This window comes from Zeus faber, assembly GCF_960531495.2.
Source record: "Zeus faber genome assembly, chromosome: 2".
Classification (NCBI taxonomy): Eukaryota; Metazoa; Chordata; class Actinopteri; order Zeiformes; family Zeidae; genus Zeus; species Zeus faber.
Genome location: NC_137189.1, coordinates 45,851,065 through 45,877,688, shown reverse-complemented (window position 1 = coordinate 45,877,688; position 26,624 = coordinate 45,851,065). Strand labels below are relative to the sequence as shown.

Genomic DNA, 26,624 nt, shown 5'->3' with positions numbered 1-26,624 from the left:
AACCAAACAAGACGAAACAAACAAACAAAAAAAAAAAAAAAAAAAAAAAACAAAACGAAAACACTTTGTAAAAAAAAAAAAAAAAAAAAGACTCCAAAACAAAACAAAAAAAACCACAAAACAAAACAAAACAACAAAAACACAAGCCACGCGTGGAGCCACACGTGTTGCTGTACAGGTTGCCTGTCGAACTGTCCCCAGGGGCCCCCGCCGAATCCCTCCTTAATGCTGCGTTCCGTTCAACCTCGGAATTTGGAACTTCGAGTCGGCGCCCCCCCCCCCCCCCCCCCCGCTTCGCGTGTTCGACCGATTTCTTGTTCGGGAAAACGCGGACGCCCCCGCGGCAAACGTGCGTTTGTTTGGCAGAGTTTTTAAACCCGACAGGCATCTTCACTGGGAACTACAACCACCGAGTCGTTTGGACTTTCGATTGACGTCAGGCCGCGTCTTCCGGTTCAAAACCCACGCAAGAAGGGACACTCTGTTCGCCGTCAGCGGTGCGTGCCACGCGGCGGGTCTGTCGCCGGTGAACCCGGGACGGAGGGGTCTGCTTTCGAAATTCCGACTTCAGTGGTCGTTCGTTTGCACTTTTCCAAGTAGGATGTCTGGTTTTTTTTTTCCGAGTGCCGTCCTCAATGTAACGCAGCATAAGACCGCCTCATGTTTGGCATGTAAATATGCTGGAGGAGAGCAGCCGACATGAACACGGGACCAAAAATAAAAAGACTATTTAAATGATTAACAGCATATGTACATAATTTCATTATATTGGAGTCAGAATATTAATTTAGGAGTTGTCTGATTTTATTTTGAAATATCTGTAAGATTTGCGACTGAGCGGATATCTTTTTTTTATTTTATTTTTATTTCTTTTTAATTTTATTTTATTTTATTTTATTTTTCTCAAAATGAGCCTCCAGTCTGGTGCGCTTGGCCTTGAAGTTTAAGTCCACACATTCATCCTTATCCTGCCGTTACGTTGGTTAATTTACGTCTTTTTTAAATTTTATTTGACAGAAAGTACGCTGCTAATTTATTTATAAAATTGTGCAAAAGTAACTAACATTCCGTGGCGTTTCGAGTAAATGATATAGTGTGCATTAAAATTGGAACGTTACCATATATCGCCTGTTTGTGTTCACGGCCTTTTTCAAATTGCATTATTTATTTATTTATCTATTTGTTTGTTTATTTGTTTGATCTACGGGGTAAAACGGTCTAGGCCTAATTTAACAAAGTAACGAAAATACCTTCGTATAAAAAGAAGACGAAAAATAATCGTGCACGACCGTTGGCGATAAGGCTGCCTGCAAATAAAAGTCAGCCTTTGCAGTATAAACGAAATGTGGTTTATTGCAGTCGTACAATTTATTTGCGGTTGTGCTGCAACTTGCGTGGATTGGCAGTTTTACACCCCGCCCCACCCCACCTATGAAATGAAGGCCACTCTCGTTGCGTGTAGGCTACTTTAGAGAAAATTACCCAATACTGCTGTTCAGTTCATTGTATTTGTATGAATGAAGACGAGAATAACAAGGTCATTGCATCCTCATGGATCCCGAGCGCAAAACGACGGAGGCCTAAACTAAACAACTACACAAAAACATGTTTAGTCGGAGTTTCGAAGGCAAACCTTGAAATAAACACCACGGTGTTGAATTAATATTGAAGTTAAAATATGAAAAAAAAAAACATTACAAAAAAACAAAATATCAAATTAATAAATGGGGATTTCATGAAATGTTGGGTTAGAGGCCGACATTTTATGAAACAAATAACTAAAAAGAGTTGAAACATCTCGAAATGGTGACTTTAGGGTTGATATGCTGCCTTCAACGATAACGATCCTCAGTTAAGAAGCGTCTCGTTTAGACAGCCCCCCCGCCCCCACCCGCCAGCTGAGTCCTCCACAAAACAAGCGCAAATAAAGTTTTTTTTTCTTTACGAAAACGGAATTTTATCTATCTTTCAATGCCGATCTAAATTGTATTGAATTAAAAAATGCATGCAAAACAAATCAAAATTTTATATATATATATAAATATATATATATATATATATATATCCTTTTGGATCATATATTGGATCACATATAATGTGTCGACTTTAAATAAAATTAGTTGCAAAACCACCGACAATGCCCTCAAATCTTACGGATGTTTGTTAAATGAAGCGAATTCCAGTAAAAATCCATCACGTCCATCCAGCCTTTTGTGTCACGGCACTTATATTTATAACATTTGTAAAGTGTTAGATTTTTAGTCTCCGCGGTGATTCATGGTTTGAAATCCTTCCAGCGTCTCCCATTAATCTGGAAGCCCAACTTGTCGCCCCGGTGGGAAAAGGTGAATTATCGTGAGGCCGCAGATTGATGAGGACACGCGCAGACGGGCTCCCGCGCGCACTCCACGCGCACCTCAAACGCACGGAAATAAAGTTTAGAGAAAAGGAAACAAAAACAAAAACAAAAACAAAAACAAGAAGAAAAACTAAAACAAGAAGAAAAACTAAAACAAGAAGAAAAAGAAGCAGCCACCGCTAAAAAAAGAACGCAGAGACAAATAAGAAAACAGGAATAACGTTTCCATTCAAAAATACTTGATTTAAAATGAAATACAATTAAATACACTAAAGGTGGATGGATGGATAGATACAGACAGACAGACGGTTAGATAGATAGATAGACATACAGAAGGACAGATAGAAGGACAGACAGATAGACAGAGAGAGATAGAAGAATAGACAGACAGACAGATAGATAGAAAGATAGATGGATGGATAGATAGATAGATGGATAGATAGATAGATAGATAGATAGATAGATAGATAGATAGATAGATAATGAGAGAGTGTGAGAGATAGAAAGATGGGAGGCTCTAACTAATTAATTTTTTTGCAAATTGTAATCAAGCTGGCCCGTCGCGGTGGGCTGATAGATGAGACCCGGGGGTTCCCCCCCCCCCAACCCCAACCCCACCACTGAATTAACAGCAACTTGTCTGCGCTTCAAATTAACCCTCCGTGAAGATCCACGATGATCCATGATGATCCATGATGATCCATGATGATCCATCCTGATGGTACAGCGGCCCCCGCACTGCGGCGGCCTGATGGGGAGAAGGAGACCGGGCCGGCCCCGGCCGTGCCACTGGAGATGGACGGACGGACGGACGGATGGATGGATGGATGGATGGATGGATGGATGGATGGATGAATGAACGAACGAACAGATGGATGAATGAATGAGCCTATGAATAAAAGATAATGAATTCATGAGGAATAAATGAGTGATAAAGTGAATGAATGATTAAATCACTTACTCATTCATTCACTCATTCAATGAATAAGAGTAATGCGCTCAGTAATTTGTAGAACTCTAGCTTTCCAAACAGGCTACTCGGCGTACTGTTTTGAGGGAGTTAACTGTATCCTGACAAATTGGATGTACAACACAATAACTCGTGAAAAACGTCCCATAATTGGAAACACGCAACAACATGAGATAAGGTGATGTGTCTCAATCAAAAAAAATAACCCACAAATTGAATAACAGGAGTTAAAAAAAAAGATAACATGGGCCAGTATTTCCAATATTGGTAATGTTTTAGAAAACACGGCGAAATCGGTTAAATTCCCATAAGAATCGAACGTTTTAAAATCAAATAAAACGACTCAAAACACAACTTTCAGGGTTTCTTCATGGGGATGGTAGCTCAGGAGGTAGAGCTGGTCGTCTAGTCATCTAAAGGTTGCTGGTTGGATCCCAGGCTCCTCCCGCTAGCATGCTGTAGTGTCCTTGAGCAAGACACTTAACCCCTAATTGCTCCTGATGGCTGCGTCCGTCGCTGTTTGAATAATTGTAAGTCGCTTTGGATAAAAGTGTCTGCTAAATGCAATGCAATGCAATGATGCAATGCAATGTTCTTTCCCCCATTTGTTTGAATGGTGAGAGAACATGTGTACATACTGCACATACACACAGTGCCAGCGGTGACACTGCATGGGAGGGCTGGATAAAAGCCCCGAAACCGATAAATGAATCACACTCAAAAACAAGTGAAACTGTCCATGTCGCTGTGACGCCGCCACCACAGCCTCCCTCGAACAGCTGCCCAAATACACGCGAGACCCGGCCGTCCCCAGACCAGTGCGCATGCGCACCACGCGAACCCAGCTCTCCGCCGTGAATTGACAGCGCTGACATTTTGAACGATCTGTTCAACAGAAACACGCCGATAAATCATTGAACCGTCAGGTGCCAACCCAAACCACTTAGTTACACGCAAAACTGCGTGTTAATGAACCAGGCGGCGCCTGATGTCGTATAAGATATGTTATAAAATAAAACGCAATAATAACATGCAGCAGTTTAAATGCGGCGAGAACCTTCCGGTTTCCGTGGAACCACGAAACACAAAACTCTCGTTTCGTCCTTCCGAGCGAGCTGTAAAGACGTGTCCCCAGTGTGTTCATTTCCCCCCTTTTGTTGTTACACTAAAAACATCTTAAAAATAGATAAAAATAAATAAATAAAAACAAGTCCACCCGCTTCACAGCAATGGCCGCCGTCTTCCTCTTACCTGCGCGCGCGGTGCTCCTCACCGACCAATCACGGCGAGCTCCGCGGGCCGCTGTGATTGGTCGATGCGCCGAATTAGTTTAGCGCTACAAGCACAACCTTACTTCCGGGTCCTTTAATAAAAAAACCCTCATCGTGGACGTGCGTTGATGGATACGCACGGGGCCTGTTTATTTGTTTAATATAAATAAACAGCCTCTACAGAACAGCAGTCACTCCATCTCCTGCACGATGAACTAATATCCTGGGGAAAAACAAACAAACCCCAAATGTTTGGGGTAACGCCGACTGGAGGACTACCCTCAGCCGCTGCCCTTGAGCAGGGCACCAAAACCCCCCAACACGGTAAGTATAACTGTGGGGATTTGTGCTTCAGCTCGATAAAGCCAAACAGATATTGTGTTTGAATCCAAGTATAAGACATGTCCGTTATAGGTGTATGCTCTAAAACACGCAGGTGTCAACATGGTTCTAAGGGTGAAAAATATATATATTCAAATGTATTTATCCTCATCCGGAATGTGAAGTTGGTCGCCATCTTTGGACGATCGCCTCCATTCAGTTGCATCGAGAAACGGCTAAAATATACGTATTTACGTATATGTAAACAGAAAAATAAATGGAGACAGGATGGGAAAAGGGGGTCGAGGCTTCACACAAGACGGTTGCGAGATTTTCTGCGGCAGTTCCCCCCCCCCCCGCCCCCGCCCCCGCCCAACGAGACCTCCCAAGCGCCCTTTAAACTCTGAAACGCCGACCGACGTTCAAACCGTCAACGCGAGAGAGCGCGGCGCGGTCCGGGCGGGGCTCGCCTCCCCCTCCGCCCACCCCCTCGCCTCCCAAGTCCGTTAGCGTCGGTCTGAATCACCCTGATGCGCCGACGAGGCTCCAGCCTGTTCCGTTCACGCCTCATTTGTGCGCTCCTCTTGCGTGCGTAATGCGGTCGCCGTCGCCGGCTCCCGCGATCAAGCCGCTCTGCCGCCCGACGCCCCCGCGGCCCGCCGCAGCACGGAGAACCGGCCGCTCGGCGGAAGCGGCGTTCGACTTCCCGAACGTCCGCGATTAAGTCGCCTGACATGTTATCCTCAAAATTCCGATTGTCCATCGCTGCGCTTAGGAGTCTCTGGGGGAAAGTGACAGTTCGGCGCTGTGGACACGGGATTTAAATCTCAAGGCGTCGTTGACGGATCGGAGCGGAGCAGCACAGGCCCCTGCACCGGCCCGTGCCTCCGGGGAGAGGGAGGTTTATTCTTTGACGGCGACGTCCCAGCGGCGTGGTGTTGTTAATTGTACTGGGTGTTGAAGTCTATTTTACCAGCTCTCTCTCTCTCTCTCTCTGGTAGTCCCTAACTCAGTGACTTTCAGTTTCCATACTGTACAACTCTGTACATTTTCACTCATTCTGTGTGCCGTCCTTCCAGTAGTTTTCCACTGGGGGGTTGAGACAGAACCGTGTCTCATGGCTCACTCCTTGGTACCAGACCAGAGTGCACCATTGTTGTACCTGTTGTAATAAATCTACGTAAGTACTGTACGAACTTTACTGACTTTGTTGGTTCTTTCCCAGGTCGTACAGGCAGTCAACGACTGGCCGTCAGTACACCGCGGCCGCGCCCTCCAAGTTTTTAAGGTTTTGTTTGGAGAAACGGGGATCACTCTCATTGTGCAGAGAGATTGCTTCACTTCACTTTTTATTTTTTTTTAAGAAAGGTTTAAAAAAAACCCTGGAGATTTACAGGAAAACATTTAAACGGGAGGACAGCGGGGACTAAGGGTAAAATATGGGTGGGGGGGAGGGTTTGACAGGTATGTGATTGACATCTCCAAGGAGGTGGTGGATCCAATTGAAATTGGTGCCGGTCCCAATCTGGAAGGTCCCGGATCCAGGATACGGCACAAAATAAGCCCTGGGTTGCTCACGGCTGAGGTCAAAGCTCACCCCCCTCCTATAGGGGAAGTACGGTGGCCCGGAGAGCCTAACGCACTACACCTTAAGAAAACACATGCAAATAGACAAACCACAATCCAAATAGGAAAAACACAGCTGCATTGACAGAAAACGCGACGGCATTAACAGAAAAGACAACAGCATTAACAGAAAACACGACTGGCTCCGTGATCCTGTGGCGAAGTTCGTGAACGATTCTAATCTTTTGGCGCGAACTGAACGGCGTTATTTCCTGAAATGATCCGTTCATCAGTCAGTTGCAAGTGTGATTTAAATGATTGACTGAAGTGATTTTGAACGTGATTCAGAATCATGTTCGCAGTGAGTGTATCCCCCTTTTCACCCAAAAGATTAGAATCTCTGGAACACACCACTTAAACAGCTTAACTTAAAACTTTTTATATAAAACGTTTTTTTTTTTTTTCTTCTATTTCTTTATTGCGATGGAGGAAGATGATGTAGGATCTGGACACGGAGGTCTCATGTGGCACGATTGGTCCGGCCATACTTGCGGCTCCAAGGTTATTCATTGCATAAATTCTTATATATAATTACAGGCACAAACTAATTTGGTTTAATATATTTTATTGCAGATAAATCAGCACGTCAAATCAGTGCGGCCCACTTCTGTAACGTGCTTTGGCAGTTGTGTTTGCACGTCCGTACTTCACCTCCCAAACCGTGACAAAACTGCAGATGAGGGAAATGAAAGTATTTACTTAATAAATAATTGTGCCGTGTTTCTTTTGCCGTTTGGCGCTTGCTAATGCTGACGGCTGAGGTCATATACTGGATAAGGTGTCAAATAACGGGAGAGTAAAATGAAAGAATGGACGGTGACAAACCCGGACTCTTTCTTGCCGCTGATTTTGTAGAGATTCACAGGAGGCTGACTGACTTGTGAATCATGGAGGCCATTTCACCCCCGCCCCAGGTCCAGCGTGTGCAGTAGCTGGAGCTTGAATTCAAAGCCACAGAAACAGCCCGTCAAGAAAAGGACTGGAACAGAGGGGTTTAGAGGCATGCTAGAACGGCTAGAATGCATGATCCGAGTGGTATTTTCAGCAAAAAACTTCAAAGACATATTTTTGGGGACCTCAGAGACCCACATTAACTTGTTGAAAAGGAGTACAAGTGGTGACCCTTAAGAAGCATTGGTTTTGTCTTTATTGAAAAGAGACACATTACAGTAGAGGACTCTGTATTAGGTAGAATTTTTCAACAATCGAACTGTACAGCCAATAATAACAACCAAAAAAAACCAAAACAACCCAACTCAATAGAATAACAATAATTATAATAACAATGGCAATAAGAACAATATTGTGTCAAGATGACAATTCATTATAGTACTCATTATAATAAACATGGATGGACTGAACGTGAATGACATACAAAACGCAGGTTGGGGGGGGGGGCACTGCCGGGCAGGTTCATAAATAGTGTTGTGGGGGGGTTAAAGGTCAAAGGTTACAAGTAGGTGACACGATGAGGTAACGCAAGACACATCGAAACCCAGCGAACTAAAATGATCAGTGTGAGATATTTAGTAATTTTTTTTCTCTTCTTTTTTTATTTCTCAAACTATGTACAGGTGGGAGAGGGGGAAAAAAAACAAAACTTGACCGCAGATAATTATAGTACAACTTAGAAAAGACAGACGTGGCGTCCTCGTACTCCAGGTTATTCTTCGAACGAGATGTGATGTTTGCTTCGGGCAGGCAGCTAGCCACATTCAGGGCTGTTAGTCAGCTCAAGTCCAGGACAGCGGCGAGTTTTACTTTTGGCCAGAGTCGATGGCTTGCGCAAGAAAATATCTTAGATGTCCTTAGCGGACGCGGCGCCGCGCTCACCCTCCCAGGGCTAATCGGAGATAGCTAAATGAAACTTTTTTTTTTTGGATTATCATAACATCCTCGTCATGCGGGTCGCAGGTTGAAAGCGTGGAGCAGTTCCAGAGAATTCCACAGGTTAACTTAGTGTCAGAGATATTACGTAGGATAAGAGCGAGCGAGTCGTTCGATTGATCGCCAGTTAAAGCTAGCTGACACGAGCGACCGGTGCGAAAGCGGCAATGGTCACCGTTCGTCTGCAATTTTGTCCGAGCGTTCGGCCGCAGTTGCCGAAAAACGAGACGACCACCGCGTCCCCGTTAGTGTCAAACACGTAGCACCTCGCGGGCTGAGCGCAACGTTATGTCTGAGGCGAGAATCTCTGAACGGTGGACCGTTTGGTCACTGCCGCGGAGACTGAGGGGTAGTGCAACGCTGAGCAATGAGGGCGACTAAAGACGACTCCAAGTGGATTTAGTGCATTTCTGTCATAAATTAACAAGTCCAATACAATCTAGAAGGGAGGGGGAGGGGGAGGGGGGGGGAACCTCAAAAATACTGAAGAAGAAAGAAAACAACAAAAAAACCTTCCCATCTCAGACCAGGAGGAGCATTCGGCCGCCTGGTGTAGCCGTAGTGAACTCTGAAGTCGTTAGATGGTGGATTGGAAGCCATCTTTAAGACGACTTGACGGGGGTCGGGGTGAAAGGGTAACGTAAGGTAGAACTCTGTCCAAAACAGGGTGATGGCAGGCGTGTAAAACAAGGTAAAACAGGAACGACGAGGTGCCCGTTGAGAGACGGAAAGAAAACTTTTTTTTTTGCGCATTTTTACAGGTGGCGGTGGGGGATGAGAGGGTGGCTGTTTTCCCAAATTAATCGCTTGCTCAGTCAGCGGTGGACCAAGCGAGGCCTCGGGCATTTTGTAGGGTGTTCCGAATACCATTCTAAAAATTGCTCCACTATGTAGTCCACTACAAATGACCCAGGCCGCTCTCATTCCCTTCGTTGTGAACAATATAGATGTTACCAACTTTGGAGGGTGTGCGCATTTGTGAGTGCGCCATTGTGTTTCCGAGTGTGTTAATTGTGTGTGTGTGAAATTGAGTGTTAATGACTTATTGCAGCGTCGTGCGTTCGCGCGGGAACCAGATCCACTGGCGATTGGCGCACGTCCGAATATTGCTTCGATATATGGTCGGTCACACGCCCAAGATGGCTGTAGAAAAGGATGAGATTCTCTGCAAGTCGTCACGCGAGGAGATGGAGATGGAGACGCACGCACAAACACAGGTAAACAGACATTCAGTCCGTTTAATGTCCGGGGGCCGGCCGGCCGGGAAACGCAACTTTCTCCGCCTACAGCGTAGCCACGGTCCCACCCGAGTGACTACTGAGTTATTCTAATAAATCAGCCTAACGGATGTCGCTTTACTAACCCATCCAAATGACAACATCAGCACTTTCTGCACCCTCTACCTTTCACGACACCGTCACGATCAAATGAGCTTCCATACAATAGCGACAAGAAAAGAGAGGAGGAGCGGGAGAAAGTATTTACATCGGCGATGTGGGCGGGAGTTGGGGGTATTGCAGACCCAGAGAAGCCCTTGTACATGGATTGGCTGAGGGACGATTCCTGATCGTTCTGGACAAGACGCTGGCTGGAGATTTCGGGGGCCGGGACGCTTGGAAAGGCCTGAGCTCGGCTTCCCGTCACGCCGCTTTGGGGGGGGGGGGGGGGAGCAGGAAAAAGGCGTTCGGGTTCAGGAGCGGCTCCCGAACGTCGTCGTCTGGTGGCCAAAGCGCGGAGCGGTTCCAGGGAATTAGATTTCACCAGCCATGCCGTGTCGTGATGGGAGAAGTGTGTTGTTTTGGCTCGGTGAAGGAGTCAAAGCGTCTCCTGGAACAAACAGGAAGCCTCTCGCTCCTGACCTGGCCGCGCCCACCAACCGCCTCCGGTGAACGACAGTGGCCGCAGGTTCTGCGGATTGGCCGAGCCCATTAAAAACAAAAGGAGAGACTCAGATTTAAAAACTACAGGGTGGGGGCGGCTAAATTCCCTTTTGCCCAGAATGGAAAATGTACAATGAGCGTTAACATTAACTGCTAAATTTTTTTTTTTTTTCAATATATATATATTTTTTATTTAACAAAACCATCAAACTCCTACGTATGGGCGTGTTGCTCAGCTGGGATGCTAATTAGTTTTGAAGTGAATTCAATTTAAATTCAGTCGATTTGGGAAGTGGATCTTGTAAAAAAAACAAAGCAAAGACAAACAGGAAGCCCTAACCTACTGAGATACGGTGGCTCGGATGACACAAATTTCAGTCTCTGACGCACAATCTGAATTCCTTCGAACGCAGGTTATATTTTCAATCATTCGTCCACTCCCTTTGGAGCATTATTGATAACAATGGCTCTATTGTTATTATGGAGAATGATGCCGTTTCAGTCATCACTATGAACTGAAAGAAGAATGACCCCGAAAAATCATGACAAAGTGAGTCGAACGCACCACGTTAAATATGACAAGTCTCGGTCCCTGAGAGAGAGAGAGAGAGAGAGAGAGAGAGAGAGAGAGGAGAGAGAGAGAGAGAGAGAGAGAGAGAGAGAGAGAGAGAGAGAGAGAGAGAGAGAGAGAGAGAGAGAGAGAGAGAGAGAGAGAGAGATGAGAGAGAGAGAGAGAGAGAGAGAGAGAGAGAGAGAGAGAGAATCCCGTGTCAATTGTTGACAAATTAATCCGTTGGTCCAGCAATGCACATTTGGGATCGTACATTATATACACGCCATGAAAGGTGTTTGTTCAATTAAAAAAACAAAAGAAAAAAAATCAAAATTAAAAAGTGTCTGAGACATGCTATCCATCACACATATGTAAGAGATTCAGATATTCTTCGCACAAAACAAAAACAAAACATTGCTGGAACGGAGGGAAGTTCACAGAATCCGTAGAAAAAAGATAAAACAAGAGAAGAGTGAAACAGAATGTAAAGAGAGGAGGAGAGAGGAGAGAGGACTGCTGTTGTGTCGTCGACTTAATGCTCAGAAAATGAATGGGGGGGGGGGGGGGGGGGGGGGTTCTTTATCAACTAGCTTATTTCTAAGGTGGTAAAGGTGATGATGATGATGATGATGTGTAGGTGACAGCATGGTCCTCTCGCTGAACGCCGCGCTACGAAGGCTCCCTCTCAACTGCGTCCCCAAGTTTGTCTCCCTGGTAACGGCGGCGTCCTCTTGTCCACCAGCGTCCAACCAGATCTCACAACCAGATCAGTTAGTGTGTTGAACAAAACAGTGCGTAGTGAAGGAGGAGGAGGAGGGGGCGCGGCTTGTTTTGCAGCTCGGTGCAAAAGAAAAAGTCACGGATGGGCCGGGAACCATGCGGCCGGGCCCCGTGTTGTTCACACGTTCTCCCAGTGTCAGCCCTGCACGGAGGGTGGGGGGTGACGGCCGTGTTGGGGTGGGGTGAATCAGTGTTTAGGTACTGGCCATGTAGTGTTGTATGGGTGGAGGGGCGTGGCCGTGCTGGGAGGCTGTCGGCGCCAGCGACGTCCACCTCAAGCCGTGAGACGCGGCCTATGTATGGTGGGCGGTGCCGGGTCGGGCCACGACGGCCCGCCGCCCCCAACATGCTCTGGGCGATGAGGGCGGGTTCATCGAGGAGGGCGGAGCTCCGCAGGGTTTGCACGTTAGGACAGCAGCAGCGGCGGCTCTCCCAAATTAAATACCTTCACGCCACGTGACAAGTAGGTGATTATAAAGATATGCCGTTTGGAAAGGGGTTGGAGGGCGATGGAGGCGTGTCAGGAGTGCACAGTTAATGGTTCCTGGAAAAACATATTCTGCTCAGGGTCTCCCAGAGGGCCGTGTTCCGAACTCCCCAAGTTAATTCTGTTTTTGTCTTTCATAACGCGCGTAGAAATATTCTCCCCGGCACTGGGCGCAGTACCAGAGGCCCCGGCTAGGCGGGGGCGCGGCCAGGGGTCAAATGAGGGCGGCGCTCCCGGCGCTGCTGCAGCTGTTGTTGCGGTTGGTGTTGCGGCGCGACAGGTTGGGCGTGGCCATGAGCGGGTAGCGCTCGTCGGGGCAGCCGTACTGCGCCAGCGTGTCCACGCACTCCTGGCTGCTGGCCTGCCGCGCGTAGGCCATGGCGCTGTTGCCGTGGGCGTCCCTCGCCATTAGGTCCACGCCATACTGGGGGGGGAGGCAGAGACGGTGAGGTTAAAGGAGACCGAGATCACAACAACAATCTATGACCATCAATCTGTCATCCTGAGAAGTGGAATTAACAAGTTGTGAGAACGGCAGATGATTATTAACACGGCCACGGGACACGACCAAACGGCCATTGTTTTTAGCTTAGAAATTCAGCGATGAGTTCTCATCATAACCCATCATCATCTACTGGAATAAAATCAAATGACATTGTATTGAGAATTGAATAAAAATCCGATTGTTGCCTGAAGACGGGCAATAGCGAGGCCCAAATGAGCCAAGATGAAACCCCACCAGGTGAGCTGACTCATCTCTTTGTGGTCCATCTCCACACCTGCCGGTCAACATTTATTTGCCGGGTCAGGGAAAGACAAGTTTAGATGATGTAACGTCCATTGCTGGTGGAACCGTATTTCCAAAGATTATTATCGCTGCGAAATTTTTAGTATAAAGCGGAGCTCAGAACTTTAGATTTCAAAAGTGTTGAAGGGGCTTAGGGCGCAAGACCCGACCAGAGTTTGCATGAGAACAAATTGGTGCCGGTCAACGTGTCCTGGAAGCAAGGAGTAATGACAACAAGGGAGGGGGCGGGGCTTCTTTCTATTTCGACAAACCTAATTGGCTAGAGGTGAAAGGTCAGCTTTAGATCGTCCAAATTGATTGGCTTTTCACTTGCCCAACGCTCCTAAAAAATGAACAAATCTGTGGAAGACTTTACTGAAATTATCGAGCCTATTTTATTTTGACATCGGGGGGGGGGGGGGGGGGGGGGGGAATCGATTATCGTTTTATCGATTTATCGGCCAGCACCAGCAAGTTGAATTTGAAATTATGCTTAGAGGGAATTCTTTTCACATTACATTATGATGTAATGTGTATGAAGATTTAAATATGTTGTAACAGACTTTCCCTGTCAAAAAACAGTTATGGGTATGCGGAAACCCTGGCTGTGACCTTGTTTTCATTGTCATGTTTTTTGAATTCTATTTTTTAAACTGTACAATCGAATCGCAACGCTCCAAAAAAATCACCACAAACACGATACACATTGCATCACCAGACAAACAGAACTCAAATATCTAATCGGCTAGATCTCGCAAAGTTCCCCGCCGCGGTAAACTCAGCCCCATCTTACCCAGATGAGGAGCTGGGTCAGCACCACGTTGCCCTTGCGACAGGCCAGGTGGAGCGCCGTGCGCCCGTCGCCCTCGCCGCACGTCTCATTGACCTGCTGCCGGGAGCCGTGGGCCAGGAGGACGACCACCGAGCGCAGGTCCTCGTCCGCCGTGGCTCGCAGGAGCTGCTGCCCCAGCGAGAGCTCCACGCAGGACAGGGACACCAGGAAGAGACGCTGCTCGTACTTGGCCCGAATCCAGCGTTCCCGTTCCTCACTGGAGGTGGGGAGAGATTAGAGCGGTGTTAAAGCAGTGCTTGGGCTCTCTACGCCAGGGGTGAGGAACCCATCAACCTGTTTGGGAACACATTAATAATCACATATATGACAGTGGACATATTTAGCGGGTTACGCCGATGATGACTATGTTCATCGGTAAATTAGATCAGATCCAGGAAACACACAGCGAGCCACGTGGCACTGACTGGAGGCGGTGCCCATGGATCAGATGCTCCCAAAGCACTGGTCTATACCCTACCTATACAGGCTCCTATACATTGGTAATCCTTCATCCATCCATCCATCCGGATCAAGGTTACGCGAAGACATCTGATCCATGCAACACACGTGCAACAGTGCACGTGACATGGTAACGACACATTAAGGGCACCTACTGACTACACTCTTCCTTATTTTCCGTTTATATAATGTCATTAAGGCGGACGTTCGTACGACACGTGGCCAGGAACAATAAATAAGGTAAACTAATGACAGAGCTCCCAACGCTCGGCCGTCAAATGTTTTTTTTTTTTTTTTGTTCCTACTCTCTGCACGAGCTGACGTCGGCTCGTCACGGGTTTCTTCACGCGGTCATCTGCTCCGTCCCATCCGCTGTGCGTTTCTCCAGTAAAAATAGTGTGTTTTTATCGTACATGTATTTATTTCATTTTCCGACGTTAACATAAAAGAATAAATTCCCGCGTGCGGTCTCTCCCACCAGCCTGGAGCACGGCAACCACAGTCGGAACCAACTTTTAAATGAGGCCTCGTCTAATAAGAGTGAAGGTTCAGCAACTGGATCGCTTTCTCGCCTCAAATTTGTTCAGAATCAGATTTTAGTGTAGTGATAAGGTGAAATAAGTGAAAGTTTACAGAGTGAATATAACGGAGCCTGGAGTAAAGCTCAAACCCTATTGGCTGGAAGAACCCAGAACTTGCGCTCAAACCCTATTGGCTCAAAACTAGGTGCTGGGCTGCTCATCTATAATTAAAGCTACGCACACACACTGAAACAGCCTGTTTTGGAACAGTCCGGGTTTAGAGGCGCCTGAGTGGTATTTTCAGCAAAAAACTTCTAAATCATGTTTTGGGGACCTCAGGGACCTATATTAACATGTGTAAAAAGGAGCATTATAGGTCCCCTTTAATGAAATCCCTACAGCACTATGCCTGTCTCTCTAACTACCTACCTATTAATACATCCATCCATGGATGCACATCTATCTAGTCATCTAACTATCTAATAATTGATGCACATCTCTATGCCCATCTATCCATCCAACCCTACGTCCGTTCATCCATCCATCCCTACGCCCATCCATCCATCCCTACGTCCATCCATCCATCGTACTGTGTGGACACTGTCCTTGGACCAGATAACCACAGCCTTTGATCCCTTGTAAGTAAGTGTAAGACAGAGTGTGAGGTCCCCGTGCAGAGCCTGAGGTTGGGAGACAGGCGGTCGTGGTTGATCAATCTAGTGTCATTTAGCGCTGAGCCGGCTAATCCAGCGCCACAACCGCTCTAATCTCTCCCTCGATCCCCTCGACGTAAACAGTGGCCCATTCAGCCGTTGTGGGATTAGCGGAGGCTCAGGCCTCCTCAGAGAGGCAGCGGGAACGACCTGGGGAAGAGGTGGGGAGGCCGGCCTGGGATATTAAGACATCCTTACCACCCCAACCACCCTGTGTGTGTGTGTGTGTGTGTGTGTGTGTGTGTGTGTGTATCCCAACGTGCATCTGACACTGGGTTTACAAGTGTGTGTGTGTGTGTGTGTGTGTGTGTGTGTGGGGCTGTTGGAATGTGTTTGTCTCTCTTTTCACATCCCATTAGAGGTAGGATGGTGTGGTATCACAGAGGCATGCTGGGTAGATAATTAAACACAGGTCCTGGTGAGATGGCTTGTGACAGGGAGACACACACTCGACACGTACACACAAACACACGGCTAGAGCAAATATTTCAAGAGACCCAGAGGGGGAAAGGATGTGTGTGTGTGTGTGTGCGTGTGGCTACTTGATCTGCCCTCTAGTGGAGTCAAATCCTACAGATAACACCAGGGCGAGAGCAGAGAGCCCCTCCTGAAGCCCCGACAAACAAGGTCACCAGCAGCAGCGCTGCCCCTGGTTCCTCCCCTCACTGGGGCAGGCAGACAGACAGACAGACAGACAGACAGGTTCTGCTGCCCCTACATGAGGTTGGATTTCCCAGGTGCTCCTCCTGCTTTTTGCGTCGTTCTTTTGGCAGGTGACACCTCAGCAAATGGACCAGGAGGAGCCCGGGATCGAACCACCAACCCTCCAGCTGCAAGCAGAGCACTCTACCTCCAGAGCGCTCTGCTTGCAGCTGGAGGGCCCTCCGAGGGACCGAATGAAATATCACACTGTCAAATTGTGTAATTTAGAAATATGACAATACACTTTGCGGGGAAAAAAAAAAGCTTGGTCACAACAAATGATGGAAGAATAAGCTCATAGGGAACGTGATGCTGGGTATGTTAGCACATCAATGTCCCCGTTGAAAGGTTTGCATCAAGTTGTGAACATATGACTTGTAAACAAAGCCAAAATATAACTGTAGAACAGGATGTAGAACAGGCAAAGACACATCTCTCCGCCATTATCCGCAGCCCCTGCTGATAGGACCCAGCCAGGCAGCCTGCATTCAACCCCCCCCACACACACACACACACACACACCGGGGGTTAATTTCCCTCTCTGTGAATGAAAGGTGATGCAGAGGGAGAGACGGCGCCGACGCCAAACGCTGCGTTTTGATCGACAGCTTCATCAGCTGCTGTTTGCCTTCTCTGACAGGAACGTGCGTGTCTGTCTGTCCTCCACTGGACAGACAGACAGCTGCTACTCTCTGTTGTGATGGGGGGGGGGGGGGGGATTTTGTAGGAAGAGAGAGAGAGAGAGTCTTGGTTTACGAGTTACGCAAGATGAGTTGTCCTCTACATGGTAACATATGTGTGTGTCCAATCACAGCCAGCTGTGTGTGTGTGTGTGTGTGTATGAATGAATGGTGGGTCATGGTCTTCATGACCCCAAAACAAAGCAGGGACAGAGATCTGGAAGTTAGCGAGCGCGCACGCACACGCACACGCACACACACACACACACACACACACACACACACACACACACACACACACACAGAGAGCTGATAACTATAATTAGCCAGCACAGTGGCTCTTTCACCCCTGACAACATCTATTGTAGGTAAGATGTTTAACACAATCAAACACATCCAGTTGACTCCACACACACAACGTCCAGTCGCTGGTTTTCATGTTGCACAAACACCTCAAATAAAACAGAAACCCACACCACTGCAAAATGTAACTTATATGGACGGACAGACATGTCACACATGCTATTTATGCATTTCTCACCCACGTTGTACCCCAGGAAGTACTGATTTCTTATTAGTATTATTTTTGTTTCTTATTGTTACACAAAGGAAGCAAAACTGAACCAAAAAGGAAGCGTCTCTGTTCTGCAGACGGTGCCACCTCTGCGGTGTTTTATAATCTGAGCCGGGAAAAAAAACGAGGCTTACGTATGCAGATAGATGCACAGACAGCGGCGGGCGAGAGAGAGAGAGAGAGAGAGAGAGAGAGAGAGAGAGAGACAAATAAATAGAGAGAGAGAACAGAAAAAAACAATGGAAGACAGACAAAGATCAACAGACAGAAGGAAAACAGCAGAGGAGCAGAGATACGTACTGTAAGAGGGCAGAGAGGAAGAAAGGCAGATGGAAACAATAACAAAAGAAGACAGAGAGGTCGAAAAACAAAACGACCAGACAGACAGACAGAGACAGACAGACGGAGAGAGAGCGAGAGGGATGGAAAGACGGAGGTGACGGAGGGTCGTCCTCTCCTGGCCTAATCAGAGCTCTAATTCAACTGGTTAGCAGTCTGTCAGAGTAGCCCCCCCCCCCGTCACCTGGAGAGAGAGACACACACACACACACACACACACACACACACACACACACACACACACACACACACACACACAAGATGGACGCCGCTGCTATGACCCTTCACCTTTACGATGTTGGTTATACTGATGATGGAGGAATTAAAGCTTCATCTTGATCTGCTTTCAATTAAGTGTGAGAGTTTCAGCCGGAAAACTGTGGTGAGCAGATCTCCAAGCACACACACACACGCACGCACGCACGCACGCACGCACACACGCACGCGGTTGTATTATTTTCCCCACTCAGTTAAACTCATGAGGCTTCTTACATTTTACACGTCACCTCAGCGGTGGCGTCCAGGACAAAGAGGCGAGCGAGGAGGGAGAGAAAGAACGATTAAAAAAAAAAAAAAAAAAAAAAAGAGAGAGAGAGAGAGAAAAAAAAAAAGACAAGAGGCTGAAATCAATTAGCCTTTTCCTAGCGGGTCGTTAGCTGCCCTTGGATAGGCACAGATAATTAAACGTGGGTGGGTGGGGGGGCGGGGGGCACTGGCTCGGACTCCGCTCATCTATGGGAATCAACTGGAATGGAAGAGATAAAGGAGGGAGGCAGGGAGAGGGAGAGATGGAGGCGCGATATAGGGGAGAAAGAGAGACGGGCGGAGGAAAAGGGGAAAAAAGACGAGAGAGGAAAGTCGAGAGAGAGGGAGGAAAGGAAAACATATATATGTATGTTAGAGATGAAGAGATGCGGGGGAGAAAGGTGGAGCAGAGGCAGAGAGAGAAGCGCTGCAGATACAGAGACTTTACTAAGTTTTCATCAGTTTTCATCTGAATACTCCTATAAAGTATTTATCCAGTACTTCTCCTTGTATTTATCCAGTACTTCTCTTGTATTTATCCGGTAATTCTCTTGTATTTATCCAGTACTTCTCCTTGTATTTATCCAGTACTTCTCATGTATTTATCTTGCACTTGTCTTGTATTTATCCGGTACTTCTCTTGTATTTACCTGGTACTTCTCTTGTATTATCGTTGTACACGGTGGCAGGTGGTGTTTGACTGGAGGCTCTTTGGTTTGGGCGTGCTGAGTGCCAGGCGTTATGTATCAACGTGGATCAAAAAGTTGATTTTTTTTCCTCCAACGGCTCCTCCGCCCTCATGGCTCATGTGACACATTTTGACTTAAGTCATTCTTTTTTCCTGTCGATGCGATGGAAGATTACTGAGGGAACGTACGGTTGAAGCCCCGATGAGGTCAGACCAACATACTCTACCTCCATCTACCTTTAGTCTACCTCCATCTACTCTACCTCTATCTACCTTTAGTCTACCTCCATCTACTCTACCTCCATCTACCTTTACTCTAGTCTATCTCCATCTACTCTACCTTGTACCTCTATCCAGTCTACCTCGCCCTTCTCCTCCTCTATCTCACTCTAATCTCCCTCTACTATAACTCAGTCTACTCTACCTCCCTCTACCTTTACTGTAGTCTACCCCGCCTTCCTCTACCTCCATCTACTCTGCCTTGTACCTCCATCTCATCTCCCTCGCTCTCCTCTACCTCCATCTACTCTGCCTTGTACCTCCATCTCGTCTCCCTTGCCCTCCTCTACCTGCTTGACTCTGGACACAGCTTGAAAGCTCTGTTCATTGGCTTCCGTTTTAAACACTCCCGTCTTCCACGGGACCCTCGTCCCTACCGACGCCCCTCCTCCTCCGTTCACTCCCTACATTCCCTGCGTTATGTGCCACCTGTGTGGTCGAGCGTGTCCCCCCCCCCCCCCCCGGACGCACGGTGACAACAGCAGACATGACCCACACTGCCCCCACCACCCCCCGCACCCCCGTCAGGTGAAGCCATTGACATTTCCCTCCAGATGAGCCTGGATGCAGATGAGTGGGCCTGCCTGACGACAGCTCCCTGGTAATGGAGGTTTCACTGAGCCGCCCCCAGAGTGGGAGTACGGGAGAGAAAATGAAGGGGGGGGGGGGTAGTACTGCAAAAGACAGTGTGGTTTGTACAGGCGGAGGTTTGTATAATAAGGTGTTTCAAATACCTTTTTTTTTGTTTTTTTTGAATTAAAATCCAAATCCAAAGAGCGACATATGAGCAGTAACGCAGTGCTCCTCGAACGACTGGATCGCTTGTGAAGGATTGTTAAGGCACCGGAGTCAAGGCATCGGTGTCGAATATTTAAAAAGGGCCCTACGTGTGGATGCGACAGTCGTGATGAGAAGATGAAGGTGAACTTTAAAAGGGGGGGGGGGGAATCTTCCGACGGACGCAAAGGGATTGCACTCGGTGACTGCGTCGTCACCGCCTGACGCGGTGAGTTGGCGGTGCCGCTGCTCCGCTTGGGGAGGGATTCACGTTTCTTCTAGGACCCCTTCGTTGGGGGTTGGGCCACTCCCCTCAACAGCAAACACACGCAGGAAGCGCATCACTTACCTGCGCGTGAACGCAACTCGGTCGGAGGGCTTGTCGAAAGTTGCCCCCGACCATCCAAGTCGCAAATAAATAATGAGATCTCTGAGCGAGCAAAGATAATACGTTTATTTTTATTTTTTTTAAATTATGTCCAGAGTGATTATTTTCCACCGCAGTTGGACTTTTCCCGTCCCATCGCACCCGGGCACATTTGTTTCCCTTCCTCCACGGGAAATGTTCTTTTTGCCTTTCATACTTATTCAGATCAGGGGCAAACGGCTTTTCAAACTCCCTCCGGAGCCTTTGGGGTGATTGCACATTGGACTCCGCGGCTTGGTAACAAATTATTTTACTTCTGCAGCATTAAATTCCTTCAACGTCGATCGGAGGAACGAGGGACGTGAGTGTTGGATAATGATGGATTTTCACAGGCCGTAAAAAAACCAAAACAAAACAAAAAAAAAACATCCATTTACTTCAACTTGCATTTCACAGCTATAGACACACAGCGGGAAATTGGGGATGACCGAAAATAAAAAGACCCCCCCCCCCCCCATCAAGTAGCGTTTGTGGTGCCGCCGCATTTCGCCGAGGACGGTTTCAACCGTTTACCAGCCGTCCCCGTTCGCCAATGAACCAATTCAGTCTCAACGCATTACCCACAAATGGCGGCGCGGGGGGGGGGGGCGGGGGAGGTGGGCGACGACGGACGACTCTCTCATGATTTTTTACCGCATTCTCTTCTTTATTTCATGAGATATTTGCCCACTGAGCCAATTTGCCGCCCGCTTAGCCGGGGCGCACGGATTCATTTCTGCTCCAGGGACTGGCCCCGTCGGGGGGGGGGGGGCAGGACGCAGAGGAGTCACGCATGCGGGGGGGGGGGGGGGGCTTTATTTATTTCTTCATTATTAAAATGGGAGGGAGAGGGGGGGACGGGGGGTGGGGTGAGGGGGCGGGCCGGGGACGCTGGCTCGGGGGCGGGAGGGTTCATAATCTGATGAGTCAGGCATAAAGAATGTGCGTTTAGTTTGTGCTTTTAGCCGCGCATTAGCATAACCTTGCCACGATGACAAACAAGGAGCGGCCCCGCGATTGGCTGGCGACGGGCAGCTTAATGTCAATAGTAAATTGGAGGGCTTGTTAGCAGACTTGGAGGACACGGTTTGGGGCAGCGACGAGGCAGTCATGTACAAAATAATGTCTATTAGGACTAATTTAATCAAGGCCTGCCTTTTACAGATGAATTAGAATGTAGGGGCCAATTATTTTTCAACGTTTACGCTGCTTCTGCCTGTCAGGAGGATGTGTGTGTGTGTGTGTGTGTGTGTGTGTGTGTGTGTGTGTATGTGTGTGTGTGTGCGTGTGTGTGTGTGTGTGTGTGTATGTGTGTGTGTGTGTGTGTGTGTGTGTGTGTGTGTGCGTGCGTGCGCGTGTGGGGTTTTGAATGCAGGCTGCCTGGCTGGGTCCTATCAGCAGGGGCTGCGGATAATGGCGGAGAGATGATGGCAGGCAGGATCAGCTAGTTAATGGACACAGATGAAACAAGCCTCCGCCCGCACCGATCTGCACACGCGCACGCACGGAAAGACAGAGACAGACAGACAGACACGTACGTGTCCCAGTCATACAGACAGACGGGGAAATTTAAGTCCAATTTTAATATAGAAAAATACCCTATCCATTTAATATTAACTATATTAATCAAAATAATGAATAAATAAATATTAATAAAAACAAAGCAAAAAAAAATAGGGTGGTGCATTTGGATTTTATGTTCATGGTGGGGAAAAAGAAAAAAGAAAATAAAAAGACAAAAGAGTCTGCTAAAATAACGTAATGTTAAAAGATTTTTCCTAATCCTGGGTTTGCTGAGCAATCCCAGGCGTTCAAAGTGTGTCTAGTTTTAACCTGCAGGACAGCAAAGATCCTGCTTGAATGTTTCAAGTTTAACAGTCAGATTTTAGACTTTTTATCACAAGCTAAGGCTCTCATTTTCTTTATATGTCATTTTAATGACAAGTTGAGGGCTTTGTGTGAAAAACAACAAGAGAACCTTGGAGAAGCAACTGGAGTAATTCGACAATAACGCATTGTTCAAGCCCTAACGCATTGAAACACAGAAACACATTCTAACACAATCAGAGGCCGTTTCAGCATGATCAGTGCTCGAGCTCTGAGCTTTAACCAAACATCACAGAGAACACAGGAATTGGCTACGACACTTGACAGTCATTTTAAATAATAAAGCTATTGTTTCCTATTCTACTCTACTCTCTACTAGTAACTACTACTACTACTAATAAGGTGATTTAAAGACACTTAAATACATACGATCCATAAAGTGCAAGTCCACAAACCCATTAAGCTCCACAGATACATCCATATTATATAATGACAAAAAGAAAGCCTCAACCCAGGCACACAAAGAGCACTGCAAGGTTACGTAAGGTCAAATAGCCAAAATAACTTTATTTGTCTATTGAGTGACATCACTGAGCTTCACTTTCTAGCACTCGCCGCTGTCTGCTGCTAATGAAATTAACCCCTCGTTGTCTTTTGGAGACGCTTCCCCCTGGCGGAGGGGCCCCCCACGCTGTGGCACGTGTCCATCTGAAGGGAGTCCAGTCCAGTCTGTGTTAGGATCGCTGGCCGCGCGGCTCAGATCTGACGGTTACAAGCGCGGGCTCCACCGGGGTAGGAGTTCGCTCCGACTCTGGGGGACAATTATATTCTGATACCCCCCCTAATCTCTCTATCGGGCCTGTGTCCCCCGCCACCGGGTCCCGGGAGTCCAATTTCACTGTTGCGCTGGGGTGGCCCCGCCGCACCTGCACCCCCAGCCCAGATTAAAAGCCCCCGGTCTAATTTTAAATCTGTTAGCGCTGGCCTTTCCTTTGGGGGGGAACAAGACTAATCTGTTCCCATAAAGGCCCCTTACTCTTTTCCTCTCCTGGCTCCCCGTGCCAACAGACCCGCCGCTGAATTATTACCGGGCGGGCATCTGTCACGAGGCGGGCGACGCTAAGTGCGCGGCGAGGTGGCGGGTGGCGGCGGCGTGCGCCTCATTTTTTTCCCCCGCCTTCGAAATTAAGAAGCGGCCCCCACGGTGGTCTGGACGTCCGCTCCACCACCTATTGTTCAGGCCGCACACCGATCCCAGCCTGAACATTCCTGCCAAGTCCATCAGCCTCCGAATCTCATCTTCAGGCCGAAAAAAAAAAATAGAAAAAAAGAAACGTCTCATCTGTGCTGTCGTGACGTGTCACGACAGCACAGATATGTCATATATACAGATATGTCATATATACAGATATGTCATATATTTGCGAAATTATATTTTGTTGTCGAAAGATAATATTTGTCGCGCAAAAAAAACTATTTGGACCACAGATATGGAAATAGGATGCGGTGTTTCCTAAAGAGTCGAGTGTGAACCGAAGGTTAAATCATTATGCTGTGGAATAGAATGTTCGAGTATTATTATTTTCTACAGATGAACGTTCTTAGAATATATTGTTAAAACCAGAGGATTACAAATGCACTCGCAAACATCGCTGACCAGCTCAACTACAACTTGTTTTTGTCGGTAAAACAACAAAACGAGCCTGAACACGCAGCCATCGGGGCGGCGCCCCAGAAAGAGGAAGCAGCGATGTCGCTTCCTGTCGGCCCGGGCCCGTTAACGTGGCGCGTCAGGAGGAGAAAAAAGAAGAGAAAGCCGGCGCATGCACGCCCTGGGTGCTGGTGTCGACAAGACAGATAATTAAAACAATGAACCACCGCGGCGAAGAACCGAGGGCCCCCCGGGCGTTGCGCCGCCCCTGGCCGCTCTGCGGACGGGTGCGGCGCCCAAACTTAGCAGGCCCCCCAGCGGTGGGCACCAGCTGCGGCGGGGGCGGCGGCGCCAGATGAGGTGCTGACTGCTGACCGCAGGCAGGCGAGAGGTTAATGGGAACGTTTAGAGGACGGTTCAGTCTTTTCGTGCCGGTACACCACCCGTGCCGCTCCACCCGCCCCGCGACGACCTCGGAATGGGGCAAAGTTTCGGGGGGCGGCGGAGACGCGGGTTCACCCCGGCCACAAGCTCACCCCTCAAAACGATCGGCACCGACGAGGTCACACGGCGGATCGGGAGTCGATCTCATCCGGCTGTAGCTACGGGCTAACGTATGGAGCAGCGGACGGACGGGAGGATTCAAATGAGAGAGAGAGAGAGAGAGGGGGAGAGAGAGAGAGAGAGAGAGAGAGAGAGAGAGAGAGAGAGAGCGAGAGCGAGAGCGGCGGAGCAGGGCGAGAGGAGGCGCGGGATAAAGAGATGATGACAGCGGTTTGAGGCGGCGAGGCCCCGGCCCCCGTCACATATCTCACCGCGCGGGGGACGGCGCGGAACGGGGCCGGTTGCGATTTCGCCGACATAATTCCTCCCGGTGGTGCGGTTCAGAGGGGGGGGGGGTGGGGGGGTGGGGACGGGGGAGGGGGGCAAAGGTGTAGGAGAGAGAGAGAGAGATATGAAGGTAGGGAAGCTGGAGGAAAAATGGAGGTGTTTTAGACTGACTGCCATACTAATGCGCCCTCCCCCTCCACATCCCTCGCCGTGTAGCCCCCTCCTCCTCCCCTCGGTCTGTCTATCCACTCCCCTACTCCCTTCCCCCCTCCCCCTTCCAAACAGGACCTAATTGGGGGGTGAGAGCAGGGGGACCAGACCTTGACAGGCAGGAGGTCACTGTAATTGCTGCTGGCCATATTTAACATTAAGATAATCAGGCCATTAATTACCCTTTGGATCATTAAATCAGCCACTTGCAAAATGAAATTTCGCCCTCTATTACTCACTTGAGAGACCACGAGGGGAGGGCGTTCTCCATCCATCAGACGCTCTGCAGCCTGGACAAAGCACTGGCCTTTTCCAGGAGCTATGAGCTTCCTCATCCTGTCTGTTCATCTTGTACAGACACGGACACACTCGCACACAGACACACTCGCACACGGACACACACGGACACACACACACACACACACACACACACACACACACACACACACACACACACACACACACACACACACACACACACACACACACACACACACACACACACACACACACCAGTTCTTCCAACAGGAGCGACTTTGATCACACAACGGTACGTCGTGGTGGCAGTGCTGCACATGGTAACAAGTATATAGGACTCAAATATTCCTCATGGGATTCCAGATCGGAATATCTGGCAAAAAAATTTAAAAAATAAATACAATTCAACCCAGCACAGAGTATTACACACAAGCAAGTGTGCGCGCACGCACACACACACACACACACACACACACACACACACACCATTTCATAGAACACTCCAAAAAAGCCTTCAGCAGATCATAAAACCTCAATGGTTTCCTGTCGTGTGTGTGAGACATAAAAAGAGAGAGAGAGAGAGAGAGAGCGAAGAGGAGGACAGAGACAGAACGACGGACGAGGGAGACATTTAAAACGGTTCAACTCAAGAGACAGAAAATGTGTGAGAGCGAGAGAGAGAGAGACAGAGAGAGAGAGACAGGAACCCCGTTAAAAAAAGATGGAGTGGATGAGGGAGACGGAGGGAGAGCTGGGATAGAAGAGGAGTCACACGGAGGTGTAACGACAATCCACTTAAGTAATGGTCGGGTAAAGAGGAAGAGAGACGTGCGCACGCACGCACACACACACACACACAGCCCTGCTCCAGTCGAGCGTCCCAGGTTAATTGAGATAATATTGACCTCCTTCTCTAATCCGCTCAGCTCTGGGGGTGGGGGTGGGGGTGGGGGTGGGGGTACATGCTTCCTAAATACATAAATAAATAGCTACAACAGCAACAATGAATGCATTAGCGTCTGACTGAGGGCGGCTAATGTCACATCAATACTCCAAGACGTGTGTGGGAAGTGCAACGGGATTTATTGTGCATGTAATTTAATATGTGTGTAAGCCTGTGTGTGTGTGTGTGTGTGTGTGTGTGTGTGTGTGTGTGTGTGTGTGTGGAGGGGAGGAACGTGCGCGGTAAGTGTGCATGTGGATTTGGTGCACGTTATTCCATATACATCTGTATGTTAATGAGTATCTGAAAATCCACTCATGTACACAGCAGCAGCGCCTGGGAACACAGTGTATAGACCTGCATTAAACACACACACACACACACACACACACACACACACACACACACACACACACACACACACACACACACACACACACACACACACACACACACACACACACACACACACAGTGATTCTATGTATT

The 26,624-nt window shown here is 48.1% G+C and overlaps 1 protein-coding gene across 1 annotated transcript in view; it reads right to left on the bottom strand.

The window, feature by feature from the left end:
- Window positions 1-11,506: 11,506 nt before the first annotated feature.
- agap1 (ArfGAP with GTPase domain, ankyrin repeat and PH domain 1) overlaps window positions 11,507-26,624 on the bottom strand; it is a gene marked incomplete at its 5' end in the record, with an annotated part of 182,890 nt that continues 167,772 nt past the window's right edge. Inside the window, 2 exons of the mRNA XM_079996865.1 lie at window positions 11,507-12,558; window positions 13,715-13,970. Of these exons, the coding sequence (XP_079852991.1) occupies window positions 12,349-12,558; window positions 13,715-13,970 (466 nt within the window). The 3' untranslated portion in view covers window positions 11,507-12,348. The remainder of the gene's footprint in view (window positions 12,559-13,714; window positions 13,971-26,624) is intronic.